This window comes from Aptenodytes patagonicus, chromosome 17 (genome assembly GCF_965638725.1).
Source record: "Aptenodytes patagonicus chromosome 17, bAptPat1.pri.cur, whole genome shotgun sequence".
NCBI classification, from domain to species: domain Eukaryota; kingdom Metazoa; phylum Chordata; class Aves; order Sphenisciformes; family Spheniscidae; genus Aptenodytes; species Aptenodytes patagonicus.
The window spans coordinates 7,837,180-7,851,767 of record NC_134965.1 but is presented as its reverse complement, the minus strand read 5'-3'; the positions used below and the strand labels follow the sequence as shown (position 1 = coordinate 7,851,767).

Sequence of the window (14,588 nt, the reverse complement as noted above, 5' to 3'; positions counted from 1 at the left end):
GCGCCGCCGGCCCGGCCCGGCCCCGCCCCGCCCCTCCCAGCGGCCACTCCGGGTGCGCGGGCGGTCGGCCCCGCTGGCGGCGGCGGTGGCGGCGCCGGGGCAGGGGTGGGAGGGGGGGGACGCGCCGGGGCCGGGGGCCGCCATGCCGCCGCCGCTGCCCGCCGCGCTGCTCGGCCTCGTCGTCGTCGCGCTGCTCGCCGGGCTGCTGGCGCGGTCAGGGCCTGGGGGGCGGGTTCGGGGGCGTGGGGGAGCCCACGGGGATTCGGGGGCGGGTGACAGGGCTGGGGGGGGGGGGGCCCGCAGGGGTCGTGGGGGCCCCCACGGGGCTGGCAGTGGGGTGACAGGGGTGTAGGGGAGGCCCGCAGGGGTTGGGGGGGGGGGGGGGTGATAGGGCTGAGGGGGGGGTTCGCAAGGGTCAAGGGGGGGCCCACGGGGCTGGCAGTGGGGTGTCAGGGGGTTTTGGGGCCCCGCAGGGGTTTCGGGGGGGTGACAGGGCTGGCTGGGGAAGTGTCAGGGGTGGAGGGGGCCCACGGGGCTGCGTGGGGGCTGCCAGGGGTGTGTGGGGACTCACGGGGCTGAGGGTGAGCTGTCGGAGGTCTGGGGGGGGTGTCAGCAGGCGTTAAGAGGGACAAAGAGGGGTTGGGGGGGGGTGTCGGGAGTTTGGAGTGGCTCACGGGGCTGGGGGAGAGGTGTCGGGGTGTGGGGGGGAGCCTGCAGGGGGTTGGGGTGTTCCTAGGGCTGGAGGGGCGGTGTGCAGGGCATGGGGGGGTCTGCGGGGGTTTGGGAGGGCCCACAGGGCTGGGTGGGAAGGTGTCAGGGGCTTGGGGGCTTATAGGAGTCCAGGGGAGCCCTCAGGGGTGGGCATGGGGTGTCGGGGGGTGTGGGGGTCAAAGGGGGCCCTCAGGGCCGGGGGGGAGGTGTGTCAGGGCTTGGGGGGGGGGGTGACCCTGCAGGGTGTCTGCCCCAGCTTGGGGCACCCGTGGCGACAGGCCTCTGCCCAGGGAGCCCCCGTCCAGCTGTGGGTGCTGGAGCTGGCGCTCGAAGGGCAAAGAGGGTCCCAGCACCCAGCGGGGAGGCTGACCCTGGCCTTCTGCCTGTCCCCGCAGGTGGCTGGCGTGTCGCCTGGCCATCACCTGGTGCCGGCAGAAGCTTCACGCGGAGCTGAAGATCGGCTCCTTTGGCTTCTTCTGGGCCCAGAACATCAGCCTCAAGTTCCAGCGGGAGCAGCAGACTGTGGTGGGTACCCGGGCGAGGGGTGGTCGCAGGCAGATGAGGGCAGGCAGGACACTGCCGTCACTTCTAGGCTGGCAGCAAGTCCCTGCAGCCGAGCTCCTGTCGCGCAGCCCCATAGCTGGTGCCAGGCCCTTCCTCCCATGGCCAAACTTGGGGTTTTTGGATGCTCCCCGATTCTCCCCGCATGATGCCAGGCATTGGGAGCAGAGCAGGAACACCGGGATGAGCATCACAAGGCAGAACCAAGTTGTTTTTTTCTCTGACCTACCTGTGCGTCCTTGCAGGAGATCGACAACGTCTGGATCTCCAGTAAACTGAGCCGGGAGCTGCCGTACGTACCCCCACCCCAGCTCCCTCCCTGCTCTCTTTGGGGGGTCTGGCTCATCCCTGGCCCCACTGACTGTGGTTCTGCTGCCTTTACACCTTTCTGCAGTGCCTGTTTCCCCACGGTCTGCTCTGTGTGGGAGTGAAGCACCCTTCTTCAGGGTGGCAGTGTCGTGCAGATGCTCTTGTGCCGGTCCTGCGTGTCCCCAGGGCGAGGGGACATCCCTGGCGATGGGGCCAGGTGTGCCATGTGCAAGCTCTTGTAAGAGTTGCCCGTGCTGTTCTTCTGCAGACGCTACTTTGAGCTGTGTTTTGGCGAGGTGCGAATCCGCACCGATCTCCAGAAGGGCCCTGGGTTCCAGCCGTCCATCCCAGAGGCTCCCGGAGAAGCTGATGGAAACGAAAGCAGAGCAGACCTGACTCTTAAACCCTCCCTGCTGAGGCTCCTTAGCCAGGTGAGACACTGGCTCGGCGAGAGGCTGCTGTGGGCTGCGCTGCTGTCAGACATCCCTCACAGCAGCACCTTCCCCCCAGCTCTTTTCCATCCACGTGGACTCCATCAACATCATCGTTCTGCACGTGGCCACCTCGGAGTCTCTCTGGCACATCCAGGCCAGCAAGACCCGTCTCCTCCTGAATGGCGACGGGAAGAGGTAACGCTGTGCTCGTGTGCTGCTCTGCTCCCCCAGCCCGGCCCTGGGTCCCAGGGGGCAGGGAGGCTCCTCTGACCCCAGCCAGGCTCCCTGGTGTCTTGCCTCGCTCCATCCCACTCGGCAGCATCCCATGTCACCTGTGATGTGACACATTAACCTCCTCTGAGGCTGGTCTGGTCCCTTTTCCCTTCACGGGAAGCTCGAGTTGTGTGTTCTCCAAATTACGAGTCGCTGCGCTGTGCACAGAGTTAGGGTGTGCTCTGCTTTTGGGAGGACTTGGAGCCGGGACCTGGGGTCCCTGTGTCCCACAGAAAAGGGAGGGCAGGGGCTTGCTTCGGAGGCAGCAGGGCCCGCAGCCTCCATCTGTTCTCTGCTCTCCCCAGCCTGACCTGCGAGGTGAGCCTGACAAAGGTGAACAGCAAAGTGCTCCGGAGCAGCCAGCTGGTGAGTGCTGGGGAAGGGAGAAATTCAACACTTCAGGCCTGGGCACTGGCTCTTTGGGACACCCCGAGGACCTGTTCCAGCCCGTCCCTGAGGCTGGGCGATGTTGCAAGGCTCCTGCAAGGCTCTGGGCTCCGTGCTGTGCCCAGCGCTTCACCCGCAGCATCCACTGGCAGGGAGTTGGGTGACTCCCCGTGCACTCCTTGCCCGTGTCCTGGTACAGGATGACACCTGCCTGGCGGAGCTGGCCCTGGCGCTCTCCCTCTCACTGGAGATCAGCAGCAAGCGGCGGCTGGTGGGCGTCAGGCTGCGCGTCTGGACCCTGCAGGCAGAGCTGCACGAAGGGCTCTTCTGCAGCCCGCTGCTGTACCGCGTCGCTGGCGGGGCCCAGCGCAGCAGCGCGGGGGAACAGCACAGCTCAGGTCAGGGATGGGGACAGGGACAAGCTCTGGGCAGGGCAGGGGCTGGCAGCCCCCAACTTGCGCCGGAGCCAGAGGGATTTGGCTGTGCCATCGCTCCCTCCCACTGCGGGGCCGTGGGGGTTTGGGCAAGAGCCTTCCGGTGACTCTTGTGTGTCCCTCTCCAGGCCCCGGGGAGCCCCTGAAGTCCCTGTCTCTGCTGAGCAGGGACACGCTGCAGCTCATCCCCGGGAGGGTGGAGGTGAAGCTGGAGAACACCAGCGTGGTGCTGTCTATGAACAGCCAGAAGAGGTAAGGAGGCAGGTGGAGGGGGAGGCTGTCCTAGCCCCGATCAGCACTGGGGACAGGGACCTGGGGACAGCTGTGCCATTCCCTGCTCATCCCTTGCTCTGCCAGACCGCAGAGAGTGAGTCCTAGATCCCACCCCAGTGGGAAGGACTGAGCTTGGCCTGGGGCCAGGCTCTTGGGGAAGGAGGAAGGCACGTGAGCTAGTCCTCCAGTAGGACAGCCTGATGGGATCCTCTGCTGATGGGATGAGAGCGCTGGGCTGGGCTGCAGCTGGGCACTGGCTGGTGTCTTTGTCCGTGCCAGCATGCCGGTCAGCTGGGGATGAGGGATGGGGAGATGGAGGACATGACGGTGCAGTTCCCTTCTGGCAGTGACTCCCTGCTTCTCACAGGCACCTCACCTGGAGCCTGAAGCTGCTGCAGTTTCTATATCAGCGTGAAGAGGAACAGATCCCGCTGCGCAACTTCACGCCCACCTCAGACCTGGACCAAATGAGTGTAGACCTCCAGCTGGAGGGCAAGTAGCCAGGAGGACACCTGTGGGACAGGGCTGCCGTCACCACCCTCCGCCACCCCTCACTTCTGCTCCTCTCTCTCCCCAGATGGCCTTCTCCTGTCCCAGAGCCGCCAGCGCATCGTGTGCCTCAACTCCCTGAAGACCAGCGTGCAGGTGAGCGGGCGCTGGGCACGGTCCTGTCCCCTGGGCGGGGAGGGGGGGGCTGGTTTGGCTCCTGGCATGAGCTTTTTGCCACCCTGCCCTCTCCCTGCTCTAGGTCACAGCCATTGACCTCTCGGCTGCTGTGCTGCTCAATACCTGCATCATCCACTACCGCCACCAAGAGTTTTCGCACTGGCTGGGCCTGTTGGCACAGGAATACAGGTGCCAGGCGGTGCCTATCCCCAGCCAAGGGCACAAGGGAAGGTAAAGTCAGCCTCAGCGCAGCTGCTGGTATCGCAGCTTGTTTCCTCTTGCCTGCCGCCCTCTGGCAGGGTGCTCAGGCACACAGCACCTTCTCTGCCCTGTGCACAGCCCCTGGGATGGGGAGGCTGGTACAGAGGGCGGTGGGCAGTTGGAGGGTCCCTGCGGAGAGGGCATCCCTCTGGGCCTGCTCCCTGCCAGGCTCTGTGGCAGGCAGCGCCCCAGTAACAGCCCGTCCCTGCTTGTCCCCTGCAGGAGCTATCCCCAAATCATAGCGCCCATCATCCTGTGTGCCTCGCTGTCCAACGTCAATGTGTCAGTGCAGCTGGGGGACACGCCGCCCTTCGCCTTGGGCTTCAACTCCGTCTCTGCAGGTGCGGGCTGGCAGCTGGCACCAGGGTGGCTGCTGGGCTCTTCTGGGGGTTTGGTGGCTCTGCCAGAGAGGCACCAGGATGGGAATGGGGAGGGCCGTGCCGCCTCTGTGCTTGCCCATGTCTGTGTCTGGCCAGGGGCTGTGGACCCCTGCCTGGTTGGGTCTGGGTTGCCCCTGTTCAGGGGCAGCAGAGCAGGCAGCAGCGAGCCGTGGCCGCACTCGCCCCCTCCTCTCTGTCCACAGACTACCAGCACCTGCGACCACAGAGCGTGCACCAGCGAGTGGTGCTGGCTGTGGACCACCTCTGCTGGCGCGTGGGCAACGACTCGCACATCCAGCGTGCCCCGCATCCCCCCAACATGCACGTGTGGGGAGAAGCCCTCATCCTCGACTCCTTCAACCTGCAGGTGAGGGGCGAGCCGAGGGGGCGAGGGGTGGCTCTCAGGGGGCGGGCTGCCCATCTGGAACCCCATGCAGGCAGCACGGGGACTCGTGGAGGCATGGGGACGTCCTGCAGCCTGAGACTGATCGTCCTGTTTGTCCTGCAGGGCAGCTACAACCAGCCCCTGGGCACGTCCAGCGCCCAGTCGGACACGCTCTTCCTGGACTGCACCATCCGGGGTTTGCAAGTGGAGTCATCGGACACCTGCACCGAGTGCCTGGCCAGGGTCCTGCCCCTGTTCTGCCCACGGCCCAGTGGAGCTGAGCTTGCCAAGCAGCTGCCCTCTGCCTCAAGCGAGCCCTGGGGGCTGCTCTGGAAGGTGGATCTGAAGGTGGAGGATGTGAACCTTTTCACGCTCTCAGCCCTGGTGGGTAAGTGGCATCCAGGCTGATCCCAGATGGCTGTCCTGGAACAGGCCTGCTGTCAGAGGAACCTGGCATGTCGTGGTGTGCCTCCTCCGTGCCTCCAGCACTGACGTGCCGTCTCTCTAGGCGCCCTGGAGCTGCGGCTGGACACGCTGACCGTCCTGGGGAGCGCTGAGAGCTGCACGGTCAGCGTCCAGGGCATGGTGCTGGCCTTGGTGAAGAGCATCACGGAGAAGATGCAGCCGTGCTGCAAAGCTCCTGCCATCCCCAACCCGGTGGCCAACCTCTCCATGCTCTCCGTCACCTACCACAGCAGCATCCGCTCCCTGGAGGTTGGTGTGGGCCTCGGGTCTCTGCTTTATCCTGTACTGGTGGGATTGGGATGGATGGCGCAGGGAGAGGATTGGCTGGCACCAAAAGGTGCTGGAGAGGAGAATGGGGATGTGCTGTGCTGGACCCAGCAGTGACTTGGTGCCTGCTCGCTCTCTCTGCTGCAGGTGCAGTGCGGTGAGGGGCTGGCGGTGCTGTGGAGCCCGCCGGACCACATGCACTTGTACCATCACACCCTGGCCACCCTGCAGTGCCACGAAGCCTTGCAGAGCGCCCTCGGCCACAGGGCGCCTCATTCCCTGCCCTCAGAGAGCCCAGCGTCCCACCCGGCCACCCCTACTGAGACACCGGGGCCCCTCCAGCCAGATGGGACCCCCCCCAAAAGACTTCTGTCCCTGTCACTGGAGCTGAGCTCTGCCAAGCTCACAGCCTTTGTCTCCGAAGCCAACTACATCAGCCTGGCTGCCGAAAGGACCTCCGTGAGCTGGCATGGCAGTGCCCTGCACGGCTACTGCCCCGAGCTGGCCGCTGGCTTTGACGGACACAGCATCTTCAGCTTCAAGGAGGTGGAGGTGAAGCTCCTGCCAGAGCTGGAGGAGGTCATCTTGCACCGCTGCACCTTCCCCACCCTGCGCACCCTCCGCAACCGCGGCTGGGCCTTCTCCTTTGCCAGCGTGACCATCGAGTTCCCCTACCAGTACGACTTCTCCCGCACGCTGGATGCTGCCGTGGGCGTGCAGAAGTGGCTGAAAGGTCTGCATCGGCGCAGGCGCCCTGCCAGCACGGCACTGCCCCCTGACCTCCTGCTCAAAGTGACGCACTTCTCCTGGGTCTTCCTGGACGACGTCTTCGAGGTCAAGTTACGAGACAACTACGAGCTGATGAAGGACGAGAGCAAGGAGAGCGCCAAGCGCTTGCAGCTGCTGGACACCAAGGTGGCTGCGCTGCGCAAGCAACACGGCGAGCTGCTGCCTGCCCGCAAGATCGAGGAGCTCTATGCCTCGCTGGAGAAGAAGAACATCGAGATCTACATCCAGCGCTCGCGGCGCCTCTATGCCAACACGCCCATGCGGAGGGCCCTCCTCACCTGGACCCTGGCCCACCTGGAGCTGGTGGCCATGGCCGATGAGTCCTTTCACGGCACGGAGCGTGTGTTGGAGCAGATGAGGGACCTGGATGGTGTCAGCCCGTTCCCCCCCGAGGGTCTGGAGATGGTCACCCAGTGGTGCCGCATGATGAAGGGCAGAGTTGGCAGCTTCTTTGGTGAGTTGCTTCGTGTGAGGGTGCCCATGGAGGACAGCATGGAGGCTGCATGGCCTGGGGTCCCAGGACAGGGACCTGCTGGCACCACGTGATGCGTAACCAAGCAGGGGAAATGATTTTTGGAGGTTCGAGGGAGCGGGAAAGGAGCAGAGATGTGACAGGACAGTGGCTCCTGCTGTGGCCCAGAGTGGGGGAGCAGGGCAGTGACCCTTTGCTGCCCTATCTCTCAGCCCTTCCTCTGCCCGCAGTGCGGATCCGCGACTACCCTCGCTACCTCTTTGAGATCCGGAACTGGCAGCTCTCGGGCCGGCTGATCGGAGCCGAGCAGTGCGGCCAGGCCTGCTCCCGGCGCCGCCAGGTCCTGAAGCTGGGGCTGCCCTGGGGGGACGCGACGGTGGAGAGGAACATGCCGCCCTTGAAGTTCTACCACGACTTCCACTGTAAGAGCTGGAGGGGCAGGGGGGCTCTGTGCCGGGGTGGGGACAGGGCTGCGTGGGACATGCAAAGGGCTGAGCCAACCTCTGTGTCCCCAGCTGAGATCTCCCAGTACACCATCGTGTGGGGGCCCTGCTGGGACCCGGCCTGGACCCTGATCGGCCAGTGCGTGGATCTCCTCACCAAGCCCTCAGAGGACCCCAGCGCCCCATTGCCCTGGTGGGACAAGAGCCGCCTTCTCTTCCACGGGGACTGGCACATGGACATCGAACAGGCCAACCTGCACCAGCTGGCCACCGAGGTGGGTGCTGCCGGGATAGGGAGCAGAGCCCGGCGTGGGGCTGGCTCACGCCTGCCTCTCCCCACACTTGTCCTTGCAGGACCCCTACAACACCACAGAGAACATGCACTGGGAGTGGAGCCACCTCTCCTTCCATTGGAAGCCCGGGCAGTTCGTCTTCAAGGGCAACCTGGACATCAACGTCCGGACGGCCTCCAAGTGAGTGTGGGCCCGGGAGCGTGGGGGCTGCCACCGGTGCCGGGGGGTAACCGGGGTCTCTTTTCCCATTCAGATATGATGACTGCTGCTTCCTGCACCTGCCCGACCTGTGCATGACGCTGGACCTGCAGTGGCTGTGCCACGGGAACCCCCACGACCACCACGGCGTGGTGCTGCGCTCCCCCGAGTTCCTGCCCGAGGTGCCGGTGGGGCAGCAGTACGACTCCTACCGTGCCTTCCGCTCCGAGAACCTCAACCTCTCCATCCGGATGGACCTGACGCGGCCCAGTGAGGGTGGGTGACAGCGCCCTGGGGATCCCTCAGGGGCGAGGGGGATGGGACAGGGCTTGCTGGTTTTAGTGATCCTTATCGGTCCTGGGTTGGGTGCTGCCGTGTCCCTGCCCCATGGTGCTGGCTGACAGCGGGTGTATTCTCAGAGCACTCCCAGCCCCGGATCCTGCTCTACAGCAGCACCCTCCGCTGGATGCAGAACTTTTGGGCCACGTGGACCAGTGTGACGCGCCCCATCTGCCGCGGGAAGCTCTTCAACAACATGAAACCCACTAAGAAGAAGCTGGGGCAGCATTACAAGCAGCTGTCTTATACTGCGCTCTTCCCCCGGCTGCAGGCAAGTCGTGGGGGTGGGCGTCCGGTGTTACCTCCCCGTTCTGCCTGCGCTGGGCTCTCAGCCTCTGCTTTCTGCTCCCTCACAGGTGCATTACTGGGCCTCTTTTGCCCAGCAGCGGGGGATCCAGGTGGAGTGCTGCCAAGGGCACATCTTCACTCGCGGCACCCAGCGGCTCATCCCACAAGGTGAGGGGGGGTCCTGCCGGCAGTGCTTCCAGGCAGGGCAGGGCCCTGGCTGACCCCCTCTCCCTGTCCCCCAGCCGGCACGGTGATGCGACGCCTGATTTCGGAATGGAGCATCACACAGATGGTGAGCGACCTGAGCCAGGTCACCGTGCACCTCATGGCCTCCACTTGCGATGAGAACGCTGACCACCGGCTCGACACCCTGGTGAAGAAAACCCACCTGCTGAGCCTGTCCTCCCTCACCTACCAGAGGCACAGCAACCGCATGGCCGAGGAGGTACTGCCGCAAACACACGGGGCATGGCAAGTGTAACCCAGGCTGCGCTGGCCTGATGGCATCCCCCTGGGACAAGGGGACCTTGGTTTTTGGGTGCAGTGGGGGAGGGATTTGGCTGGAGAGGAGACAGACCTGCAGGGCCTCTGATCTCCTGAGTGCCTGGCCAAAGGGATGCCTTGTTCCAGCCACAGGATCCCTGGTATGGGTCCCTGCTGTAGGGCTCTGGGGTGGTCCCCCGGGCTCTGGTCCCCGTGCCCTGCCTCCAGGGACTGGCACGGCTCCCAGCCCCTGTGTGTGAAGCCCGTGGACAGGGACTGTGGGTGGCTTTGCTGTGCTGAGGCTCTGACCCTCTGTGCCTAGGAGCTGCCACTGCGGGATGGGGACGATGGTTTCCACACGCACCAGCTGCACCTGGTGGACCTGCGGGCGTCCTGGACCACCACCAACAGGGACATCGCCTTCGGCCTCTACGACGGCTACAAGAAAGCGGCTGTGCTCAAACGCAACCTGTCCACCGAGGCCCTGAAGGGGCTGAAGATCGACACGCAGCTGCAAGCCAAAAAGCTGAAACGGGGCCCACTCTCCGCTCACTCCGTCCCTGCCAGAGTGACCGCTCCCGTCATCAGCGGCCGTCCTGAGAGAGCCTCCTCGGGGGGTGAGCACAGCAGGGAGGGGAGCAATGGGAAACCCAAAGCCATGCCTACCTTCACCCCGTCGCCCCCAGCCAGCCCCCCACAGCCTCGCGCTGACCCTTTCTTTTTCCCCAGGGGCCTACATGCTGCAGAAGCTCATTGAGGAGACGGACAAGTTCGTGGTCTTCACAGAGGAGGAGTCGGGGGCTAGTGAGCAGCTGTGCGGCATCGCCGCCTGCCAAACCGATGACATCTACAACCGCAACTGCCTCATCGAGCTGGTCAACTGCCAGGTACCTGCCCTCAGCCAGCCAGCCCGTCCCCACGCTCTCCGCTTCCCACGGCTTTGCTGTGAGAGGGGCCGTGCCTGGCCCGGAAGGGCTCGTCTGCCCCCCAGGGTCTCTCCCCCCGCAGATGGTGCTGCGCGGCGCGGAGACAGAGGGCTGCGTGATTGTGTCCGCCGCGAAGGCCCAGCTGCTGCAGTGCCAGCACCACCCCGCCTGGTACGGGGACACGCTGAAGCAGAAGACGTCCTGGACCTGCTTGCTGGATGGCATGCAGTACTTCGCCACGACGGAGAGCGGCCCCACCGAGAGGGAGCACGGGCAGCTCTGGCTGGAGGTGAGCAGCTCGGGGTGGCTGTGATGGGTGAGCTGCGTGGGGGACAGGCAGCGCTGACGGTGCCCTGGCCAAGGCAGGGAGAGCAGGGACAGCCAGTGGTGCCTCCTTGTGTCCCCAGGTGAAAAATATTGAGGAGCATCGGCAACGGAGCCTGGACTCGGTGCAGGAGCTGATGGAGAGCGGGCAGGCGGTGGGGGGCATGGTCAGCACCACCACAGGTACTGCCCACAGAGCTGGCTGCTGTGCCTACCCCAATCCCGCTCCTGTGTGACCCCAAGGCTGGTGAAGCTGAGAGCGCCTGGCCTGTCCCCAGACAGCTCCAGGAGCTGGCTGATGCTCTGAGCCCTGCGCCGTGGGGTCCCCAACGTGCCGGGACATGGCGCTCTGACCGTGGTCCCCCTGCCTGTTCCCAGACTGGAACCAGCCCTCAGAAGCCCAGCAGACCCAGCAGGTGCAGAGGATCATCTCTCGCTGCAGCTGCCGCATGTACTATATCAGCTACAGCCATGACATTGACCCCGAGCTGGCTACGCAGATAAAGCCCCCCGAGACTCCTGCCAACCAGGAGAAGGAGGATCTGCTGAAGAAGCAGGAGGGTGAGTACATCCAGGCAGTGTACCTCAGGGGGTAGAGCTCTGGGCTGACCCACAGGTGCCGGCTAAGTCCAGGGATGATCTGTCTTGGCCCTGCTGTGATCAGAGGGGTGCATACGGGAGGGGTCCCCAGCCACGCGGCAGTGCACCAGATGATGCTGGACGTGCTGTGCCTACTGGAGCCGGTGTAACCGCCTTGGCTCATTCCCCATCCCTCTCCATCTCTGGCTGGCCCCCACATGCATCCCGTTTCTGGCCATGCTGAGGCCCCACTTGCCCTTTGTGTGTCCCTGCAGGAGCTGTGGACACATTCACACTGATCCACCACGACCTGGAGATCTCCACCAATCCCGCGCAGTATGCCATGATCCTTGACATAGTCAACAACCTGCTGCTCCACGTGGAGCCCAAACGCAAGGTACCCATGAGGCTTCAGGTCACCGTGTCACTCGCTGCACCCAGGGCAATCCTAACATTCACCTATCCCTGTGTGCAGGAGCACAGCGAGAAGAAACAACGGGTCCGCTTCCAGCTGGAAATCTCCAGCAACCCCGAGGAGCAGCGCAGCAGTATCCTACACCTGCAAGAGGCCGTCAGGCAGCACGTTGCCCAGATCCGGCAGCTGGAGAAGCAGATGTACTCCAACGTGAAGGTGAGCCTGCATCCCGGCAGGGCCTGGCTCCCCGGGGTCCCTGCTTCGGGGCAGAGGGTGCTGAGGGTTGTCTGTCCTTCAGTCCCTGCAGGACGACAGCAAAAACGAGAGCCTGCTTGACCTCAACCACAGGCTGCAGCAGCAGCTGAGCCAGGAGAAAGCTGACCTGCAGCTGGAGAGCGAGGAGCTGAACATACTGATCAGGTAGGGGCCATCTCTGGCTTCCCCAGCGTTGTATCCCCCTTACTCAAGGGTTCCCACGTCCCAGTGGTCCCCTCTCTGCTGCAGGTGCTTCAAGGACTTCCAGCTGCAGCGAGCCAACAAGATGGAGCTGCGAAAGCAGCCGGAAGACGTGAGCGTGGCGCGGCGGACTGAGTTCTACTTTGCCCAGGCACGCTGGCGCCTGACCGAGGAGGACGGGCAGCTGGGCATAGCCGAGCTGGAGCTCCAACGCTTCCTCTACAGCAAGGTACCGAGCCGGCCGGTAGCACCCGCAGCGCCCAAGCCAGGGCCCGGGACACACAGGGCTGACGGGTCTGTGTGCGCAGGTCAACAAGTCTGACGACACGGCCGAACATCTGCTGGAACTAGGCTGGGTCACGATGAACAACCTCCTGCCCAACGCTGTGTACAAGGCAAGTGGCAGCCTGGGGGAGCAGCCCTGCGCCCTGGGGACCCACGGGTGGCCTGGCCAGGGTGGCCTGGCCTCACCCCGGCCACCCACCCTCTTCCCTGCAGGTGGTGCTGCGTCCCCAGAGCTCCTGCCAGTCCGGCCGGCAGCTGGCACTGAGGATCTTCAGCAAGGTCCGGCCACCCGTGGGAGGCATCTCCATCAAGGAGCACTTCGAGGTGCCAGGGCCGGGCCGGGAGGTGGCAGGGTCCTCGCGGGGCGCGGGCAGCGTGTGCCCGGCTCTGACGTGCCTCTCTCCTCGCAGGTGAACGTGGTACCCCTCACCATCCAGCTCACCCACCAGTTCTTCCACAGGATGATGGGTTTCTTCTTCCCCGGCCGCAACGTGGAGGAGGAGGAGGTGGGGGATGAGGAAGACAAGTCCAAGCTGGTGACAACAGGTGAGAGGCTCGTGGTCACCCTCCTCCCTGGCACCCGAGCGATGTCCTTGAGCAGCTCTGGCTGCGTGTCCGGGATGTGTTTGTGGGCTGCTGCAGGCAGGCCACGCGTCAAGGAACAGGGACTCGTGGTCTCCCCTGTGGGCAGGGAGCCGGTGGGGAGAGCAGCGAAGCTGGGAGGGGAGGGGTCTGGGTCACGGCTAAGCCCCAGCCGGACATCAACCACCACCTCCCACCCTGTTTGTCCCAGGGATCCCCGTGGTGAAGCCGCGGCAGCTGATTGTGGCCGATGACTCGCTGGGCCCTGGGAAGGGAGTTGCTCAGGGACTGAATCGGACATCAGGGGTCAGAAGATCGTTCCGAAAAGCACCCGAGGTACCTGCTGCTGCCTTGAGGGGGGAATCTGGGAGAGTCGTGCTGTGGAGCCAGTCTGTTTTCCCTCGGCTGCAGGGCTGGGCAGCCATGCCCTCCCCTGCTTGCTTGTCCGTTTTCTCTTGCTCCCTCCCACCATGAGGATTTGCATCCTTTACAGCCAAGCACCTGCACGCTTGATGTGATCCCTGCAGCATCTCATTTTCCTAACACCATGCCAGAGCAGCTCTCACCTCTCCCCGGTGAAGCAATGCCATGGCCTAGTGCCCAGCTGTCCCTTCCCTGCTGGTTCCTGGCTGTGTCCCCTCTCCTTCCCTTCTGCTCATGGCTCCTGCTCTGTCCCCAGCATCCCGTGGATGACATCGACAAGATGAAGGAGCGCGCAGCCATGAACAACTCCTTCATCTACATCAAGATCCCGCAGGTGCCACTCTGCGTCAGCTACAAGGTGCGGGGGGCCGGCGGGACGGGGCATGCTGAGGAGGGGGCACAGCCCTTCCGGCTGGGGGGTGGCCTGGGGCATCATCCCACGCTGCCTGACACCCCTGTCACCCAGGGCGAGAAAAACAGCGTGGACTGGGGCGACCTGAACCTGGTGCTGCCGTGCCTGGAGTACCACAACAACACGTGGACGTGGCTGGACTTTGCCATGGCGGTGAAGAGGGACAGTCGCAAAGCCCTGGTGGCACAGGTACGTGGGACTCCATCCCGCGGTGCCTCCTTCCTGCTCGCAGGGAGGCTGCCGGAGCCGCTCTGCCCAGGACGGAGGTGGTAACCCTGCAGCGGGCGGCAGGTTCTCCAGAGCGGGAAGCAGCCGCACTGGATCAGCAGCTCAGGCTCTCACCTACGCCGAGGGGCCTGGGTGCGGCCGTGGGGTGCTGAGCCCCCTAAATCCTGGGGCAGGTGATCAAAGAGAAGCTACGCCTGAAGCCGGCGGCGGGCACGGAGGCCCGGGGGAAGCTGGAGAACAAATCGGATGGGACCATCCAGCAGCAGGAGGAGGACGAGAAGGCGCGTCTGCTCATCGGGCTGAGCGTGGGTGAGAAGAACCCCAGCAAGAAGTCGATCTTCGGCAGGCGCAAATGACGGCAGCACCCGGCTGGCCGGGAAGGGACTGGGGTGCCCCGTGCTCTCCCCTCCGGAGGGGCACCCCTATGGTGGGGGGGGCCGCGCTGCTCGGCACGGCGATGCCTGAGGTGGGGGTTAGCCACGCGCAGGCCCTCAGCAGCCCCGTTGCTGTGGGGCAGGGGTGCGGCAGCACGGGGATGTGGGGCGCAGCGTGCTCCGGGGCCGCTTCGTGGGGTGCAGACCCCCGTGCCAAGGGCTCCCGTGAGCTTCCCCCCTCCCCGCTGCGCGGGTGCTGGGCCCGGCCCCTGGGCCTGGTGAAGCAGCAGGATCGCTCCAGGCTGGGAGTAAGGGGAATGGGAAAGAGTTTAAATAAAGAGTTTTTAATTTGGAACAGTCTCGGGCCAGCGGCTCGTTACTCACCTCCCCATTCACGCCGCAGTGCCGGGCTCAGCGCCGTCCCCCCTCTCAGCTCGGCAGCACCCCACCTGCTGTGGCTTCACCCCCTGCCC

At 64.9% G+C, this 14,588-nt stretch overlaps 1 protein-coding gene across 1 annotated transcript; it reads left to right on the top strand.

The window, feature by feature from the left end:
• Positions 1-142: 142 nt before the first annotated feature.
• BLTP2 (bridge-like lipid transfer protein family member 2) lies at positions 143-14,470 on the top strand. Its single transcript, XM_076354458.1, has 39 exons — positions 143-213; positions 1,107-1,236; positions 1,518-1,564; positions 1,850-2,012; positions 2,092-2,210; positions 2,594-2,654; positions 2,875-3,073; positions 3,238-3,361; positions 3,750-3,874; positions 3,960-4,027; positions 4,131-4,279; positions 4,532-4,650; positions 4,893-5,056; positions 5,198-5,462; positions 5,583-5,788; positions 5,954-7,049; positions 7,298-7,489; positions 7,583-7,785; positions 7,865-7,983; positions 8,057-8,277; positions 8,421-8,611; positions 8,697-8,796; positions 8,871-9,073; positions 9,434-9,728; positions 9,841-9,998; positions 10,120-10,326; positions 10,445-10,544; positions 10,740-10,922; positions 11,216-11,337; positions 11,416-11,571; positions 11,654-11,775; positions 11,860-12,040; positions 12,120-12,206; positions 12,310-12,420; positions 12,507-12,642; positions 12,890-13,014; positions 13,358-13,459; positions 13,568-13,702; positions 13,915-14,470. The coding sequence occupies exons 1-39, from the start codon at positions 143-145 to the stop codon at positions 14,095-14,097; spliced, it is 6,738 nt and encodes a 2,245-aa protein (XP_076210573.1). The 3' UTR covers positions 14,098-14,470.
• Positions 14,471-14,588: the final 118 nt, after the last annotated feature.